The following is a 20,065-nucleotide window of genomic DNA, read 5'->3' on the forward strand; positions in this document are numbered from 1 at the left end:
GACCCAACCTACCCAGGGTTAACTGGGTAGGGACTCAGCTGGACGAGGGGCAGACGACCCAGGAAAGGGGGGCTACCAGTTTACCACCTGCTCAGGAGGGAAGAGTACCCCCGGCCAGCCCCGCCAGAGGGCTAGAGGCTCTGGACTCAGGGTGCTCGGTTTACAGGGTGGGTGCGGGGCTGTCCCTCCGGAGAGAGTGCCTTGTTCCCCTGGAGGTGGATGGGAGGAAGGTCAATGGATACTGGGATACGGGGGCGGAGGTGACGCTGGCCCGGCCCGAGGTGGTGGCCCCAGATCGGGTGGTGCCCAACACCTACCTGACCCTGACGGGGGTGGGTGGGACCCCATTTAAGGTGCCCGTGGCAAGAGTACACCTGAAATGGGGGGCCAAGGAGGGCCCCAAGGATGTGGGGGTACACCACCATTTGCCCACTGAAGTTTTGATGGGGGGAGACCTAGAGGACTGGCCAAGCGACCCCCAGACCGCTCTGGTTGTGACCCGTAGCCAGAGCCGGCGAGGGGCACTGCGACCTGACCCTGGGGAGGGTACCACACCGGAGGCTCAAGACCCTACTCGGGTGGGGAGGGGGCGCCAAGGGGCACGGCTCAGAGAGGCTGAGGCCTTAGACCTGACCACTGAGGGGGAACCGGGCCCCATCCCTTCCCCAACCACTGAGTTCCAGGCCGAGTTGAGGAAAGATCCCTCCTTGCGGAAGCTCAGGGACCTGGCCGACCTCAGGGTGGTACAGACCATGAGGAGAGGCTGCCAGGAGAGGTTCCTGTGGGAGAAGGGGTTCCTGTACCGAGAATGGGCTCCCCCAGGGGAAGGGGAGTCCTGTGGGATCAGGAGGCAGCTGGTGGTCCCCCAGAAGTATCGCCGCAAACTCCTGTACCTGGCCCATGACATCCCCCTCGCAGGGCACCAGGGAATCCGGCGCACCCGGCAGAGGTTGCTACAGAACTTTTACTGGCCCGGGGTCTTTACCACGGTCCGGCAGTATTGCCGATCCTGTGACCCCTGTCAGAGGGTGGGGAAGGCCCGGGACAAGGGGAAAGCGGCCTTGAGACCTTTGCCCATCATAGAGGAGCCTTTCCAGAAGGTGGCCATGGACATCGTGGGGCCTCTCAGCAAGACGACCCGGTCGGGGAAGAAATACATTCTGGTGGTGGTAGATTTCGCCACCCGCTACCCCGAGGCAGTGCCCTTAGCTTCCATTGAAGCAGACACCGTGGCAGATGCGCTCCTGACCATTTTCAGCCGAGTGGGGTTCCCCAGGGAAGTCTTGACAGACCAAGGCTCCAACTTCATGTCGGCCCTGCTCCGGTGCTTGTGGGAGAAATGTGGGGTCCGGCACGACTGGGCCTCAGCGTATCACCCCCAGTCCAATGGGCTGGTGGAGAGGTTTAACGGGACGCTAAAGATGATGCTGAAAACCTTTATGAACCAGCACCCGCAGGATTGGGACAAGTACTTACCTCACCTGCTGTTCGCGTACAGGGAGGTGCCCCAGGAGTCTACCGGATTTTCGCCTTTCGAACTGTTATATGGAAGGAGGGTGAGGGGCCCCCTGGACCTGATGAGAGATGAGTGGGAGGGGAAGGCCACTCCCGATGGAGAGTCAGTGGTGGAGTATGTCCTGATCTTCCGAGAGAGACTGGCTGAACTCATGGGCCTGGCCAGGGAGAATCTGGCCAGAGCCCAGAGGAAGCAGAAGGTCTGGTATGACCGCACGGCGCGGGCCCGGGCCTACGCCACCGGGGATCTGGTGATGGTTCTCATCCCCGTGAGAAAGAACAAACTACAGGCCGCCTGGGAGGGCCCTTTCAAGGTCGTCAAGCAGCTCAATGAGGTAAACTATGTGGTGGAGCTGTCTAACCGGGCGCACCACCGCCGGGTGTACCATGTGAATATGATGAAGCCATATTATGCCAGGGGGAATGTGGTGTTAGCTGTGTGTGGACATTGGGAGGAGCAGGGAGATGACCCTTTAGTAGATCTATTCCCTGGGACCAGAGCTGGTTCCCCCCCTGGAAACAATTCCCCTCTCGGATCAGCTCACCCCTGCCCAGCAAGCTGAGGTCAGGGGGGTGCTGCATCCGTACCGACAGCTGTTTTCCAACCAGCCTGGACGCACTAATCTGACTGTCCACCGGGTGCAGACAGGGTCGCACCCGCCGATAAGATGCTCCCCCTTCCGAGTCACCGGGAAAACTGCTCAGGACCTGGAAAGAGAGGTCCGGGACATGCTGGCTTTGGGGGTGATCCAGCCATCGGCCAGCCCTTGGGCCTCGCCGGTGGTGCTGGTCCCCAAAAAGGACGGGTCGGTCCGGTTCTGTGTGGACTATCGGAAGCTCAATGCCATCACTGTATCTGATGCCTACCCCATGCCCAGGCCGGACGAGCTCCTAGAGAAGCTGGGAGGAGCTCGGTACCTTACCACCATGGACCTTACAAAGGGCTAATGGCAAGTGCCGCTGGATGCAGATGCCCGGCTGAAATCGGCCTTTATCACCCCTCTGGGGCTCTATGAGTTCCTGACCCTGCCTTTCGGCCTCAAGGGAGCGCCGGCCACCTTCCAGCGCCTGGTGGACCAGCTCCTGAGGGGGATGGAGAGTTTTGCCGTGGCGTATATTGACGACATCTGTGTCTTTAGCCAGACCTGGGAGGACCACGTGTCCCAGGTTAGACAAGTGCTGGACCGACTCCAGGGGGCTGGGCTGACTGTAAAAGCGGAGAAGTGCAAGGTGGGGATGGCTGAAGTATCTTACCTGGGCCATCGGGTGGGAAGCGGCCGCCTAAAGCCGGAACCGGCCAAGGTGGAGGTGATCAGAGACTGGCCCGCTCCCCACACCAAAAAGCAGGTCCAAGCCTTTATTGGGATGGCAGGATACTACCGAAGATTTGTGCCCCACTTTAGCGCCATAGCGACCCCCATCACGGAGCTATGCAAGAAGGGGAAGCCAGACAAGGTGGTCTGGACCGAGCAGTGCCAGGAGGCTTTCCGGGCGCTGAAGGAGGCTCTGGTCAGTGGCCCAGTTCTGGCAAACCCAGACTTTGACAAGCCCTTTGTGGTGTTCACCGACGCCTCCGACACGGGACTGGGGGCGGTGTTAATGCAGGAGGATGAAAAGGGGGAGAGACACCCCATCGTGTACCTGAGCAAGAAGTTGCTACCCCGGGAGCAACACTATGCGGCCATCGAGAAGGAGTGCCTGGCCATGGTGTGGGCCCTCAAGAAACTAGAGCCCTATCTCTTCGGGCGACACTTCACCGTCTACACCGACCACTCTCCCCTGACCTGGCTGCACCAGATGAAAGGAGCCAACGCCAAACTCCTGAGATGGAGCCTGCTCCTGCAGGATTACGACATGGATGTGGTCCATGTGAAGGGAAGTGCCAACCTGATAGCGGATGCGCTGTCCCGGAGAGGGGGCCCCGAACTTCCCCAGGTCACTGGTCACAGTGACCCCGCTCAGTTCAGTCTCGAAGGGGGGAGAGATGTGACGATGTGACGCAGCAGGGAGGGGGGAGTGTTGACCTGGGAATGTGCCCTGGGGACGGGAGACCTGAGAGCCTGTCACCTGAGCCAGGAGGGGGAGGGGGAGGTAACACCTCTGCCCAGGAATGTGGACAGAGGCTGCAGCAGGGAACCTGCTGGGTGAGTTTAGTTTTCAGTTTGGGGCTGGGAGGAGGAACACAGGGACCCCAGGGCTGGGGTCTAAGCTCCCTGCTCCCCCAGAAGGACTTCACTGAGGGTTCCTGGGTGTACCCACAAGCTCTGTTTTGGACTGTGTTCCTGTTGTCCAATAAACCTTCTGTTTTACTGGCTGGCTGAGAGTCTCAGTGAATCCCAGGAAGAGGGGTGCAGGGCCTGGACTCCCCCACACTCCGTGACACCTGGACACTCAGGCCTGGCTGCTCTGTCCCTGAGCTGCTGACCTCAGAAGCACCAGGATCCTCTGCAACTCACCAGGGTCCCGGCAGGTTTCTGTGGGAAAATTTCTGACCAGCTCCAGTGGTAAGACATCTCTGCACCTCCCTCACTCTGGACCCAGGCCCCACATAACAGTAACCTCAGACCTAGCGGCTCTTTGTGAGGTTCCTGAACCATTAAATCCAAATCTTAGTGCTGGCGTTGGCTTCGGAGCCAGTCTCCAACCCCCTGACCCCTCCAGGAATAACCCCTCCTCAGCCCTTGCACCATTTCCCTAGTGCCTTTTATTCCAAATGATCCTGAAGCACTTTTCAGACGGTAGACCCCCCTTTCCACTGCAGTACAGCCACTTCTGGGGTGGAACACACCAGCCGGTTTGCAGCACACCACAACAGAGTAGGACATCAAAATGATGAGAAATTCTGTACTCAGCTGAATTTAATTCCCCAAATGGGCGCCAGACACCCTTAGAAATGGGTGCATGTGGCAGTACTAGGGGATGTGGGTTCATTTCCCCCCTGAGCTTGGGAGTTGAGTTCATGACCCCCCGAGCACAGAATCAGCCATGAAGGCGGGGAAGCCAGCACACACCGTGCTGCTTGTCGCATGGAGGGCTGGTGACTAGCTCGGAGGGATACAGCCCCAGTGAGACGCTGCTGCCTGGAGCAAGCAGTGCTTGCAAATCTGTTTTCTGCTTCATTCGATCATTCGCTTCCCTTGTGTTCTGTTCTGTTACCCCTGGTCCCAGACACTGCCACGCAAACACGCCACCAAGTGCCAGGCGACCAGCCTCCGCACCAAACAAGCTGCTCAGAGAAGCCAATACTATGCACGCTGAACTTCAGGTGACGGCCAAACTAACCCCAGTTTAGCTTGCTGTATGTGACCGAGCAGCAGCCTAGAGGTCAGGACTCCTGGGTTCTATTCCTGGGTCTGACATTGTGGCCAAGTCATAACCCCTCTCTGTGCCCCATTTGTAAACCAAAGGTGATCATACAGCCCTAGTTCACAAGGAAGATGAGAGGAGTTCTTAGTCCAAGGCTTTGCAGCAATGTCACCTCTTCAGAATAAAAGCACTAGGGGAATGCAAAGGATCAGATCATTTCCTGGAGCTGGACTCGGACAGCCACTGGACCCTTCTCCCTTGCAGGGTCCAGTCCAGGCTCCAGTCCAGGTCCAACCGTCTACACACAATGAAACAGCCCCTTAGCCCAAGCCCCACAACCCCAAGTCAGGTGGCCTGGGCCAGTGGAGGGTGTCAGGGTAGACATACCCTGTGTTACAGCCTGGCCACAAAGCCAGTGGATCTGGCTCCCCACATGACTTAAGCCGACACAGTGGCTCTATGCCACTTCCCACCATGGTCCCTGGCACAGGGCCATGGCCCGGAGCTGCACTCCAGCTCCTCTCAGCTGCTGAAATGGAACCTTAAAGCCACAGGCCTCTGAGCGTAGGCCAAGCACCTCTGAGGCTACTCTCACTCATCCTGACAGCTGGCTCCAGAATAGGGGCGGTCCGGAGTTGGCCCTTTGCCCTGTCCATTCCTGTGCCAAATACGAAGTCTCAAGCTGGGCACTCAAAAATTAAGAGACCCAAAATCAGAGGCCATTTTCAAACTACAAAGCCTGATTCACATGCAGCTCTGCTACGGCACAAGCCATTCCACACACAGATCTCTCAGAACTTGGTACCTCCCCTTCCCTCCGCTCTGAATTTATCCTTCGCTCTTCTGGCTGTGGAGCCACAGCTGCCTTTGCAGGGCTCTTTCCCCTGGCAACGAGAAGGAATATTTTGAGGCTCTGGAATCTGAGGTGTGAGCTGCTCTAATCTCACTGGCAGGTATCAAACCTTTAACTCTCCCCGGGAGGTGACAATGAGAGAGGCACACACAGCGGCAGCATGTTAAAAGCAGTGCTAGGCTACAGATGTTGCCAAAAAGACACTTCTATTTCCCCTTGTTTATTCCCCCCCTCCCCCCCACTGTTCCGCAGACGTTCTTGTTAACTGCTGGAAATGGCCCACCTTGATTATCACCAGAAAAGGTCCCCCCACCCCCACCCCGGCCCCGCCGCTCTCCTGCTGGTAATAGCTCACCTTAAGTGGTCACTCTCGTTACAGTGTGTATGGTAACACCCATTGTTTCATGTTCTCTATGTATATAAATCTCCCCACTGTATTTTCCACTTTATGCACCCGATGAAGTGAGCTGTAGCTCACGAAAGCTCATGCTCAAATAAATTGGTTAGTCTCTAAGGTGCCACAAGTCCTCCTTTTCTTTTTGCGAATACAGACTAACACGGCTGCTACTCTGAAACTTCTCCATCTGTATCCCCTGCCCCTCCGCAGAGGAGTCTCCCGCTGTGATAGTACTGGCTGGAGGGGGCTAAAGTCTCTAGTAGAGAGCCAGTATTCCCATTGCGCTTGATGGTCTCCACCACCTAGAACGTGGGGACCATGATCATGAGTAGAGCTGGGCAAAATTTTTCAGACAATTTATTCACTGAAAAATGCAGCTTTGGTCAACCTGCAATTTGCAAATGTGACCAGCTTGGGTTTGGCTGGGAATATATTTGTCAAGGCCAGTTTGAGAAAAGTAAGAGTGTCCCTACCCCTTTTATAGCCTCAGACCAGTGGCTAGGCTGCTTGCCCAGAACCTAAAAGTCCCCGATTTCAATCCACACTGGAGCAGGGACTTGACGTCAGAGGCTACCCCCCACCCCCAGGTGAGCAGCCGGACCAATGGCTATAGGCTATGTTAGGGGAGAGGACTCTCAGTCCCTCCTGTTGAAGCTGTTCTACTTTGTATAAATACTAAATAGTCCTTGGGTCAGTGTGTGAATGAGAACAACACTGGAGCCTGGTGCTTCAGACAGACAGGTGGGTGGTAGGAGATATGAATTCACATTTTCTCTCCACCTGTTTCAGAGGAAAGATTTGAATCCTGTCTCCTTCTTGGCAGGTGAGTGTCTTCATCACCAGGCTATAGAAATGCTGCTTCTCTCTTTTTGGCCCAGTGAATTTGTATGTGGTTATTTAAAGTGGACCAGGTTCATCAGGGGAGCTTGAGAGCTCCTTGCTCCAGCCTACCCTGTACCCTGGTGGGTTGGCAGAGGGATTATCTGAGTTCAGATCCCTGCTCTGGAGCAGGAACTCAAACCTGGGTCTCCCACCTCCCACATGAGTGTGCTAGTCCCTGGCTAAAGATCACAAAGGAATGCATGGTTGCTGGCCTGGACCAGAATTTTGTTGCTTTTCAAACATTTTCAGAACTGAACCAAGTATTTTCCTGGGTGTTTCTATGTAGTGGCCAAACTGCCGCATCGGTTATTCACCAGCTCCAGTCATGAGTCCACCAGAGCAGGAGCTGAGGTATCCTGAGGGGGAAACATTTTGCAGTTATACTACTCATTGCCCCCCAGGGGGCAGCATGGAACCCTAAGAAATGCTTCTTTCTTGTGCATGGCGGGGCAGGCGCTCTCTGCGAGACCTGAGCTCAAGGCCTGGCAGGTTATTTGGCGCCCTCTACCGGTGAAGTGGGAGAATGGAGGAAGTGGGCCACAATGTTGGGGAGGGATAGCTCAGTGGTTTGAGCATTGGTCTGCTCAACCCAGGGTTGTGAGTTCAATCCTTGAGGGGGCCATTTAGGGATCTGGGGCAAAAATTGGGGATTGGTCCTGCTTTGAGCAAGGAGTTGGACTAGATGACTTCCTGAGGTCCATTCCAACCCTGATATTCTATGATTCTATTCTATGTCATGGGCTAATTTGCATGTTCTGCTCTCTGGGTAAATGGGGAAGACTGAAGCCCATTGTACTTGCTGGCAAGTATAATTTCCATATACCTCAGGAGCTGTATAATGTACCAAATGTGAACAATCTGGAATTCCACACTCCCAAACTCTGATAGACTTATGGCAGATACCTGGCAGGGGAAGGGAATGGGAAAACATCTCTGAGTTGTCCAATGGGGAAAGTAGAGCACCCTAATCTAGACAGCTGTGGGCCCAGATTGGAAGGTCAAGCTCAGTAAGGAATTTGGGGGTCTTTTTGAACTTTTAAGTAGGATCTTTTTGGTGAGTCTTCTCTTAGAATGTGTTGCTCTGATTGCCTTGGGTGTATTAAAGGTGCTCCAAATGACAAGGGGTTATGTGCCTGGGTATTTCAGGTTCTGGGTGTGGAGAAAGGTAGTAGGGGGGTTTACATTTTTAATTTGTAAAACATGAAAGGGGACAAAGTTTTAGCAGGGGCTGGGATTTGAGCCATTTACTTTCACTATGTTAAGTGGAATCTTAAAATATTGTTAGAACCAGGCCATTATTACTGCAAATAATACCACCCCAGCTGAAGGATTATACAGAGCAGATAGGGCTCCTGTGAAACATATCATGTATTTCTAATCCCTCTGGCTCTGAAGCAGAACCATTGACTTCACTGTGGTTGCATTTGCTTACTCCAGGGATTAATCTGGTTGTTTGGTTTTGGTGGGCCTGGTGAACCTTCACAGCAGAACCACCTTATGACCCCAATGTACCGTGTTTTCTCTATTGTGCTGCATGTGGGTTCACCCCCACTTCGTTTCTGTTTCAGCTTCCCACAAGGCCTCAGCAGCTCCCCACAAACTGCCTGGCCCTCCCTCCACGGAAGGGCTGGTAGTCCCGTCCAACCCCTGAACTATCAAAATAAAAGTGACAATCCCAAAGGATATTTCCACAGCTTTCTTAAGGGATGTTAAATCCTTGGCCCTTTCACATGACCTAGAGTTGTATATTGTGGAGCTGGGATTTTCAAAGCCTCCGAAGGGAAATTTCCATTGATTTTTAATCAGAAGCAGGTATCCAAATAGGAGGCTCTGACAATCCCAGCCTGGGTGTATATTAGCCGTTCGACAGCGGGCACTGAAGAAAATAAACCCCAGTAATACATATGGAATCACAGGGGCCCAATCAGTTATTGGCCTTGCTGGTGCTTAGGGGCAGCCCTGCGTGTCCAGCCCTGCAGATCCCCCATGCTGCCCGCACCCCACCCCATAGCACCCTCCCTTTGCCTGGGTAGCCCCTTCCCAGGGGGGAGCTCAACTGCTTTACTAGCCCCAATCCCCGCTGCGGGCCTGGGCGTCTGGGCTCAGCGCTACCATGCGGCGGGTGGGGAAACTGAGGCCCCCAGAGGGCAAGGGCCGTGCCCACCATCTCTGCGCAGCGGCGGCGGCTGAGCTGGCCACGGGACCCATCCGCCCTGCGGAGGGGCCTGACCGGTGCCCTGCAGCCCAGCCAGCGCACGCGCGGCGCCCCCCTGGAGCGGGACCCCCAAGGGCCCGGCGCCGCCGTACGTCCGCGGGACCCTTCCTCAAAGAACTACAACTCCCGGCGGGCCCTGCGCCCCCCCTCCGTCTGAGGACACTCCTATTGGCTGTGTGAAGGGAGCGGGCTCCGCCCCCTGGCGGCGCAGAGCCAATCAGAAGGAGGCTGTCGGCCAATGGGGAGAGCGGCCGGGCGTTGCCGGGTGATTTGAAAGGCGGCAGGCGGAAGCGGCGGGTCGTGCGGGCCCCGTTCCACGGTAAGAGCCGCGGCCTCTCCTGGACGGCCCCGAGCGCCAGGGGGAGCCCTGGGCCCTGCCCGAGCCGCCCGCCCGGGGCCTCAGGCCGCCCCGCAGCCCGGGGCGAAGGGGCGCAGCCGGGCCGCGGCTGGGGCCTGGGGCCGCTCCGGGGCGGGGCGGGGCTGGGCGGGGTCCGCTTTGCCCAGCGCCCCCGGAGCCCGGGCCGCAGACCGGCCCAGGGACAATGCGTGCAGCGGGGGGGGGCCCTGAACCGCGCTGCAAACCCTGCGTGGGCCGGGGGCCGGGCCGAGCCGGGGGGGGGGTCCCCCCACTTCCAGCCCGTTCCCGGGAGCCGCTCCCGCGGCAGGGGGGCGCCCTGCGCGGTTCCTCCCTCGCTCCCGGGCGCAGGGCGCTGCCCTAGTTTCTCCCTTACCCGCTTCGTCTCCTAAATAAGTCAGTGTGAACACGGGGCGCCGAGGAGGGGGGAGCAGGTTTAAAATAACCACCCTGTTCGCGCACGCCGCATGGGTGCGACCTTTAAGCAACTAAACTTCATTTTCACGCTTTTAAAAGGTTGCCAAACGGGGGGGGGGGGGCTGATTATTTGAAAGGTCATTACAAGTTCATCCCCGTTGCCTTTGCAATTCCTTCTTTAGAAGGTGAGGACATGCCACCTGGTGTTCAGGGCGCTACTGGAGTGGGTACGTTCAGGGTAAATGAGCCTGTGTCTGATTCTCCCTGCCCCACATAGCCACGGCTCCCGCAGAAATTAGTAGGATCTGTGGGGGTGGGACAACTCTGACAATCGTTCATGCCCGAAATAAAGGGCTTTGCTGATCTGCAAGGTGTCTGTGGAGAAGCTAATAGGGATCAGAAGGGATCTTTCATGACCCCCTTTTCCGGTGTCCTTGCACTAATAAGTATAAGAGGAGGATATATGACCTTTAACCTCTAGATCAGGGGTGGGCAAACTTTCTGGCCTGAGGGCCACCTCTGCATATGGAAATTGTATGGCAGGCTCACCAATTTGAGGTTGGGGTGTGGGAGGGGGGGTGAGGGCCCTGGCTGGGGGTGCGGTCTCTGGGGTGGGGCCAGAAATGAGGAGTTCAGGATGTGGGAGGGGGCTCTGGATTGGGGCAGGGAGGGTGGGGTGGGGCAAGGGCTCTGAGATGGGGCTGGGGATGAGGGGTTTGGGGTGTAGGAGGGTGCTCTGGGCTGGGACTGAGGGGTTTGGAGGGTGGGCAGGGGATCAGGGCTGGGGCAGGGGGTTGGGCTGTGGGGGGAGGCTCCAGGCAGCGCTTACCGCAAGCAGCTCCCAGAAGCAGTGGCATGTCCCAGCTCTAGTGTAGCTAGGCAGCTCTGCTGCTTGCTGCCCTGTCTGCAGGCGCTGCCCCTGCAGCTCCCATTGGCTGTGGCTCCTGGCCAACTGGAGCTGTGGGTGAGGCACTTGAGGTGGAGGCAGCGTGCGGAGCAGAGTCCCCTGGCTGTTCCTACGCATCGGAGCCGGGGTGGGGACATGCTGCTACTTCCTGGAGCTGCGCAGAGCGGCCCCCAACCCTGCTTCATGGCTGGAGCACCAGAGCGGGGCAAGCCCCAGACCCCAATCCCCAACAGGAGCTCGAGGGCCAGATTAAAACGGCTGGCGGACTGGATGCGGCCCACGGGCCATAGTTTGCCCACCCCTGGTCTAGGTTTAGTTTGAATCTATCTCATGTCAGCAGAGACCAGCACATAGCTATCATCTGGTGGCTATCTAACCTTTGGAAAGAGATATACTAAGACAGAAGATAACATAGTACCACTGTATAAATCCACGGTATGCCCACACATGGAATATTGCATACAGTTCTGGTCACTCCATCTTAAAAGAGAGATATTAGAATTGCAAAAGTTCAGAGAAGGGCAACAAAAATGATTTAGGGGTATGGAAAGGCTTCCATAGGATGAGAGGTTAAAAAGACTGGGACTGTTTATCATATCCTTAGTGTCTTTTCTAAGATGAAGGTCTATAAAATCATGAATGGTGTGGAGAATATTTACTAGGGCTGTCGATTAATCACAGTTAACTAACGATTAACTCAAAAAAATTAATCGTGATTACAAAAATTAATCGCATTGTTAAACAATAGAATACCAATTGAAATTTAAATATTTTTGGATGTTTTTCTACATTTTCAAATGTATCTATTTCAATTACAATACAGAATACAAAGTGTACAGTGCTCACTTTATTTTTTATTACAAATATTTGCTCTAAAAATGATAAACAAAAGATAGTATTTTTCAGTTCACCTCATACGTGTACTGGAGTGCAATCTCTTTATCATGAAAGTGCAACTTATAAATGTAGTTTTTTTGGGTTGTTTTTTTTTGTTAGGTAACTGCACTCAAAAACGAAACAAAACAATGTAAAACTTTAGAGCCTACTAGTCCACTCAGTCCTACTTCTTGTTCAGCCAGTCGCTAAGACAAACAAGTTTGTTTACATTTATGGGAGATAATGCTGCCCACTTCTTAATTACAGTGTCACCTGAAAGTGAGAACAGGCATTCAAATGGCACTGTTGTAGCTGGCGTTGCAAGATATTTATATGTCAGATGCGCTAAAGATTCATGTGTCTCTTCATTCTTTGGCCATGGTTCCAGAGGACATGTTTCCATGCTGATGATGCTAGTTTAAAAAAAAAAAAAAAGCGTTAATTAAATTTGTGACTGAACTCCTTGGAGGAGAATTGTATGTCGCCTGCTCTGTTTTACCCACATTCTGCCACATATTTCATGTTAAAGCAGTTTCGGATGCTGACCCAGCACATGTTCATTTTAAGAACACTTTCACTGCAGATTTGACAAAATGCAAAGAAGATACCAATGTGAGATTTCTAAAGATAGCCACAGCACTCAACCCAGGATTTAAGAATCTGAAGTGCCTTCCAAAATCTGAGAGGGATGAGATGTGGAGCATGCTTTCAGAAGTCTTAAAAGAGCAACACTCTGATGCAGAATCTACAGAACCCAAACCACCAAAAAAGAATATCAACCTTCCGCTGGTGGCATCTGACTCACGATGATGAAAATGAACATGCGTCGTCCACGCTGCTTTAGTTCGTTATTGAGCAGAACCTGTCATCAGCATGGACGCATGTCCTCTGGAATGGCGGTTGAAGCATCAAGGGATATATGAATCTTCAGTGCATCTGGCATGTAAATATCTTGCGACACCAGCTACAACAGTGCCATGTGAACGCCTGTTCTCACTTTCAGGTGACATTGTAAACAAGAAGCAGGCAGCATTATCTTCTGCAAATGTAAACAAACTTGTTTGTCTGAGCGACTGGCTTGAACAAGAAGTGGGACTGATTGGACTTGTAGGTGCTAAAGCTTTATGCTGTTTTGTTTTTGAATGCAGTTATTTTTTGTACGTAATTCTAAAGTTGTAAGTTGAACTTTCATGATAAAAAGATTGCACTACAGTACTTGTATTAGGTGAATTGAAAAATACTGTTTCTTTTTTTTTACAGTGCAAATATTTGTAGTAATATAAAGTGAGCACTGTATACTTTGTATTTTGTGTTGTAATTGAAATCAATATATTTGAAAATGAAGAAAGCATCCAAAAATATTTTAATAAATGGTATTATTATTAACAGCACACTTAATCGCAATTAACTTTTTTAGTTGCTTAACAACCCTAATATTTACCCTTTCACATAACCCAACAGAGGTTTCTTGATTAAAATTAATAAGCAGCAGGTTTAAAACAAACCAAAGGAAGCACTTTTTCAACACAGTGCGCAGTTAACCTATGGAACTCATTGCTGTAGATGTTGTGAAGGCCAAAAGTATAACTGGGTTCAAAAAAGATGTAGATAAGTTCATGGAGGATAGGTCCATCAATGGCTATTGACTGCCAGAGGCTGGGACTGGACAACAGGATGGATCACTGTTCATTTCCTCTGAAGCATCTGGCACCAGCCACTGTTGGAAGACAGGATACTAGGCTAGATGGACCATTGATCTGACCCACTATGGCTGCTCTTATATGAAATGAACTGGGCAGATGTCAGTCCAGTGTTTGGACAGGTGACCATATAAACAAAATGTCATTGCAATTGGCAGCACTAACTGGCTTTTTATCAATAGTCACAGCAGAAAGACCAAGGACTGAACTCTCCCCCTACCCTTGCCCCCCGCCCCGGAGGAGGTTGAGCACTGGTGGTGGTGATGGGAGGCATGAGGGGGCAGGGGTAGGCAAGGTTCCCATGTTGTACTTCTGCAGAAGATAGGCTTTAGTCTCTGGACTGTAAATCTGGCATTTAGAGCATTACACAGCGTGTGAGAGGCAAATAGGTTGATAGCCAAGAACATACGGCAAACAGCAGTCCCGTATTTTTAAATAAAGGGGTCTATTGCCCTGAGAAGAGAGTTTGTTCCCTAAGTGGTTGCTAATTCAGATCCATTCATCTTGCCAGCCCCTCTGGATTTTTGGATCATTGAAAAGGTGTGATCCAACGATCAGTGATGGGTGTTCAGTGTCCTGCTTCTGACTGTGGCTTTTATTCCCCCTTTGGATGCAGTACTGACTGAAGCTGCTCTGCAATCATGGTGTCAGTTCTGCCCACAGAAGAGGGCAATGTGGCAGTGGTGGTGCGGGTACGGCCCCAGAATCAACAGGAGCGGGAAGGGAGTCGTCACGCTGTGGTGCAGGTGATCGGTGACAGCATGTTGGTGTTTGACCCCGAGGAACCCCGTCTATCGGGAGTTTTTACAGGCTTCCGGGGGCATGATGCCCCGAAGCGAAAGGGCAAGGACCTGAAGTTTGTGTTTGACCAAGTGTTTGGTGAGAGTGCTACACAGGAGGAAGTATTCCAGCACACAACTAAGGAGATCCTGGATGGGGTGCTGAATGGGTACAACTGCTCTGGTAAGGAGCCCTGGTGTGGCATTTTATTTGGCTTCATTATACAGAGTTAACTGAACACATTACAGGGTTAAGTATGCAGTGAACATAGTGAAATGCCATTGCTCAGGGCCTGAGCCGACTCCTTGCAGGGTGTGTGTGTGGGGGGATTTTTATCACATCCAGCACTGTAATTTGCAGGAAGCTGCTGCACATAGAAGAGGCTCTTCCACTCTTTTTTTTCTTTCATTTGATTTCCCCCAACAGAGCCACCTTCGCACTGTTTGGTCCACACAATTAAACTTTAATAACTTAGCTGATGCCTCAGATGGGATCCGAGGCCAGACTGGCTCAATAGAGGATCAGGCCTGGTCAGTCCTGTATTCCTGTAGACCAGTGGTTCTCAACCAGGGGTCCATGGCCCTCTGGGGGGCCGTGAGCAGGTTTCGGGGGGCTGCCAAGCAGGGACAGTGTTAGACTCGCTGGGGCTCGGGGCAGAAAGCCTAAGTCCTGCCATGCAGGGCTGAAGCCCGAGGCCCTGAGCCCCACCACCCAGAGGCGGAAGCAGAAGCTGAACACCTCTTCACAGAGGCCCCTTTGGTGTGGATCCCCTGTGGTGTGGAGCCCCAGGCAACTGTCTGGTTTGCTACCATCTTCTGTTGGCCCCACCAAACGTGGAGCTCCCCTTTGATATGAAGACATTAGTGCAGTTCTGCAAGTCAGCCATGCTGGTGCAGTAATAACGAACTAAAAACAGAAGGGAGTTGTCTCGTGGTTAGAGCCTGGGACTGGGCATCAGAACTCCTAGGCTCTATTTGGGGTGTGTTGTGAGCACAGATCTGTGACTGGCTCTCTTTACATGCCCTTCTTATGCTAAATATTTTTGAGATCCTTTAACAATACTTCGTACTTCTACAGCATCTTATTAATGGGGGAAAGACTGAAATCACTAGAATACCATGTCCTATTCGGAGGTCAACACTTTTAAAAGGATGTTGAAAAATTGCAAAGGGCTCAGAGATGAGCTACAAGACCTGAGTCAAGGTCTGGAAAATCTGCTTTATAGTGAAAGATTTAGGAAGCTCAATCTTATGAGTTTATTAAAGAAAAGGTTAGAGATGACTTGATCATGTCTAAGTATCTAAATGGGGAGCAGATTTCTGATATTAGATGGCTCTTTAATCTAGCAGACAAAAAGCATAATGAAATCCAGTGGCTGGAAGCTGAAGCTACATAAAAGCAGAGTAGACAATAGGTGCAAATTTCCAACAATGAGGGTAATTAACCATTGGAACAATTTATCTAGGGTTGGGGCTGATTCTCTGTAACTTGAAATCTAAATCAAGATAGAGCATCCTTATTTTAAAAAAAATAGACCCTGGCTCAACCCCCGAGGGGGTTGTAGGAATTATTGGGTGAAATTCTTTGGCCTATATATAGGAGGACAGATTAGATTATAGTGGTCTTTTCTGGCCTTTGAATTTCTAGTGTCTTGTCTTTCTATTTCCAGTGTTTGCCTATGGTGCAACAGGTGCAGGAAAAACCTACACCATGCTGGGCTCTGAGAAGAGTCCAGGCATCATGTACCTCACCATGGTGGAGCTTTATAAAAGGATTGAGGCAAGGAAGGAGGAGAAAAGCTGCGAGGTGCTCATCTCCTACCAGGAGGTACCCGGGTGTCTGACGCTACCCCCTTCCATCTGCTACCACCCTGAAGAAGAGGTGTCAGGGGGCGGTAGTTAGGATTACGTGGCTCCATCCCCTCAGGTTCAGTATGGTGCCAGCAAGCTGCTGAGATTCCATAGCACTATGCCACTGACTAGTCCAGCTGGTCCTGGGGTGGGAAAGAAGTTCTGTCTCTATTTTTCCCACTTGCTTTTTGGCATCCTCTCACTGCACCACAGACACTCTACAATGACCCTCCTGTGCTTGCCTTTACCCATTAGGGAGGGAAATTTTCACTTGTGTATTCCCTTCTCCCTAAGCCTTTACTGAGTCCAACACAGTGTATTGTGTCTACACCCAGATTCTGCTCCAACAAGGAAGCTATCTAAAATCCCCAGTTTGAACTCTCAGGTGACCTGTAAACAGGGTTTTGTCCCTAGCTCTACAACTCCTTATGTGAACTTGAATATGCTGATTCACTTCTCTGTGCCTCTGTAATATGGCAACACTTCTCTGCCTCGCAAGGATGATTAAGGGGTGTGCGGTTTGTGAGGCTTAGTGTTTGTGAAGCACTATGAGATTCTATGTTTGTGAAAACTATGAGATTAGTGTTTGTGAAGCACTATGCTCTTAAAAGGGCAGTGGCAGTGACATGGGATAAAGTCCTTGTAACGGTCTTAACGCTGTCCTTGGGACTAGGTGCTTGCATATATGGTGTTGCAGCACTCTTCCTTGATGGAACTTGTGTAAAGCCTTTCCAGAGAATCAGCCCTTCCTCCCTAGGAAGAACTTGTGTGACCTGTTTGAACTCCACTCTCTTTGCTCCTGTTGTAATCTATTATACGGTCTAGCTCCCTCCATGCAAAGACCTTCCTCTGGCCTCCTGCACCTAGCTTCCTAGGGTCACTGTTTAGGATGTTTACTCTTGATTCCTTGTTCTAGGTGTACAATGAGCAGATTCATGACCTCCTGGAGCCGAAGGGCCCTCTAGCAATCAGGGAGGACCCAGAGAAAGGGGTAGTGGTACAGGGTCTCTCCTTCCATCAGGTATGTATAAGGACTCCCTACAACAAAAGAGTGCATGGACTAGGCACAGCTACAGGTCTAATTGTAAATAATTACTTTATTTTCAGTAAAGTGAAAATAGCAGAGGAGAAGTTACGTTGCTTGAGCCCTTCCCACTGTTCCTGAAGAGCTGGGTGACTGGGGGTCTACAGTGCTTCTTGGGGATAGCCAGGATTGTGAGGCACCTCACTACCACCCACGCATAGTGTGAGGAAGTCTTGTTCGTTCCTGGCATGGGTCAGTTAGTCAACACCACCAGCCCCTGGCAACGCAAGCTCGGCCTTCCAGGCCTACACAGGCCCCACTTGCTCTTTAGATGTTAGCGATAGGCACACCTCAGCCCCCAAGTCCACAGAATATGTCCTTGGAGAAGTCCTGGATCCCCTGGGCGCTCACAGAATTTCCAAATCCCTGTTCCCAAAAGAACTGCATACCACAGCTTACTAGTGACACAGCTCTGCTTTACACACAGCACTCGGCTGTGGGAATTAGAGTGCCTGACGTTAATGAGGATATTAATGTAATAGGCAGTGTGGAAACTTGGTGGAATGAGAATGATCAATGGCCCAGGATAATACCCAGGTACAAAATATACAGGAATGGAAGAGTAGGTCAAACTGGTGAGGGAGTGGTGCTATATCTGACAGAAGGCCTAGTCAAAGTAAAAATCTTAAATCAACCTGTACCATAGAATCTCTATGGATATGTAACCCTTCTGCCCGTCAGAGTTGGCAGCAACAAAGGCCAGGTTCAGTATTTAGGGGTTCCATTCCAATAACACAATGCAAAACCAGCTTGACCCCCTACCCAGTGACCTGGGATAAATATATAGCACCCCCGCTGGGCGCCTCCAAGAGGCAATACTTCCCCTCTCGCAAGCACAGAGTCTGAGTGTAGCAAAGCCTTTTAATAACAGAGAGAAACAATGTGGCATTATGTTGGGGAAACACCACCAACAGGATTCCTAACACAATCCATGAGCAAAAAAACCCACCCCAAGCAAATTGGGCCTTGTCCTTTCCCTTTGGTTCTTGAGTCCAGCAAACCAAAAGTCCCAAAAGTCTCTGTCCCTGGTCAGTGCAGCCCCAGAGTTTGAAAGTTTATCTGCAGAGTTTTACCTCCCAACCTGGGTGGAGATGGGGGCGGGTTAAGGGGCACCTTACGTGGTCCAAAGCCGATTGCCCCACCTCTCTATGGGGCTCCGCTCCACCAGCCGTCCCACGAATCGCTCCGCTCTGCCAGCCACCCCCATGAGCTGCTCCAGGCATCCCACCAACTGCTCCGCTCCACCAACCGCTCTGCTCTGCCAGCCATCCCACGAACCATTCCAGCCGTCCCACGAGCTGCTCTGCTCTGCCAGCTGTCCCGCAAACTGCTCTGCAATATATCTTCAGGCTCTCCCACTACTTAACACAACACTCAGTGATTTCAGTTCTCAGTAAGTTTAGCTCTTTTGTGATTTCAGCTTGTAGTAGGGTGCACCATCGGCCCAAAGTGAATTCAGCTCAGTAGCCTGTAACTAGATTCCTCATGGAATCAAAATTTGCTCCGATATTCCACAGTGGAGAGAGGAGAAAGTGCAATTAGCATGTAAGGCCCTCACCTGAAGACCTATACTACCAGGTATTAATATCTATCCCCAGCCTCTCTCTATTCACTGGGTTTTGGAACCCATGACCCTTGCCTAGCGAGTGCTGCTTAGTTGATGGTGAGTCCCACTGTCCTTGATTCATATAATCAGGATAATAGTTTATTCCTGCCCCAATAACAGAGAAACTGGGGCTCCTACAGCAGCCAAAGTGACCATCTAGGCAGGGGGGGTGCCTATGCAAATGAGATCAGCCCCTGAAGTTCTTTTCCACAACCCACCATGACTCGCCACCAGATGTCAGGGCAGAGCTCATCCTGACTCTGCTTACAGATAGAAATTCCATGCTTGAACAATAAAAGTATAGCAGTAGGAATATCCTACCAGCCACCTAGTGATCGTGATTGTGAAATGCTCAGGTAGATTAGAGGCTACAAAAGCAGAAAACACAATACTGCTACTAATAATGGGGGGGATTTCAACTATCCTCAGATTGACTGGGTATATCACCTCAGGACAGGATCCAGAGAGAAAATTTCAAGACTCCATAAACGACTGCTTCTTGGAGCAGCTAGTTCTGGAACCCACAAGGGGAGAGGCAATTCTTAATTTAGTCCTAAGTGGATCACAGGATTTGGTCCCAAAGGTGAATATAGCTGAACTGCTCAGTAACAGTGACCATAATGTAATTAAATTTAACATCGGGGGGAGGAGAATGCCAAAGAAATGCACCACAGTAATATTTAACTTCAAAAAGGAAAACTACACAAAAATGAAGAGGCTAGTTAAATGGAAATTAGAAGGAATAGTTACAAGGGTGAAGTGCCTGCAAACTGCATGGAGACTGTTTAAAAACACAGAGGCTCAAACTAAATGTATACCCTTAAATAATAATACAACAACAAAAACCAGTAAGAGAACCAAAAAAAAATCACCATGGCTAATCAAGGTAAAGGAGGTGTTACAAGCAAAAAAGTCATCCTTTAAAAATTGGAAATTGAATCTTAGTGAGGAAAATAGGAGCATAACATCTGGCAAGTCAAGTGTAAAGGTATAATTAGGCAGGCAAAGAAAAAATGTGAAGAGCTAAAGCCACAAAACTAAGATTAAAACAAAATTAAGTACACGGGAAGCCTACCACCGTACGATCTAGCTGCTACAGAAAGCACTCAAGGAAGACAAAGCCATTGCGGAGAAGCTAAATGAATTCTCTGTATTGGTTTCCACTCTAGAGGATGTGGGGTCTCCCCCACATCCAAGCCTTCGTTTTAGGTGACTAATCTGAAGAACTGTCCCAAATTGAGGTGTCAATAGAAGGAGGTTTTGGAACAAATTGAATTGATAAGTGACCAGGACTTAGAGAGCAGCAAATATTCATCCAAGAG

The 20,065-nt window shown here is 51.3% G+C and overlaps 1 protein-coding gene across 4 annotated transcripts in view; it reads left to right on the forward strand.

Moving 5' to 3' along the window:
- The first annotated feature begins 9,424 nt into the window (after positions 1-9,424).
- The window catches only part of KIF18B (kinesin family member 18B), a 36,377-nt gene continuing 25,736 nt past the window's right edge, over positions 9,425-20,065 (forward strand). The window contains exons 1-5 of one of the 4 annotated variants that reach the window (XM_043536945.1): positions 9,433-9,487; positions 10,123-10,167; positions 14,040-14,386; positions 15,873-16,030; positions 16,970-17,074. In XM_043536945.1, coding sequence (XP_043392880.1) covers positions 14,065-14,386; positions 15,873-16,030; positions 16,970-17,074 — 585 coding nt within the window. In that variant the 5' untranslated portion in view covers positions 9,433-9,487; positions 10,123-10,167; positions 14,040-14,064. Of the gene's footprint in view, positions 9,488-10,122; positions 10,179-14,039; positions 14,387-15,872; positions 16,031-16,969; positions 17,075-20,065 lie in introns of all 4 variants that reach the window. The other 3 variants (XM_043536949.1, XM_043536948.1, XM_043536946.1) reach the window with 3 other exon arrangements.

Source organism: Chelonia mydas, chromosome 27, assembly GCF_015237465.2.
Source record: "Chelonia mydas isolate rCheMyd1 chromosome 27, rCheMyd1.pri.v2, whole genome shotgun sequence".
Classification (NCBI taxonomy): Eukaryota; Metazoa; Chordata; order Testudines; family Cheloniidae; genus Chelonia; species Chelonia mydas.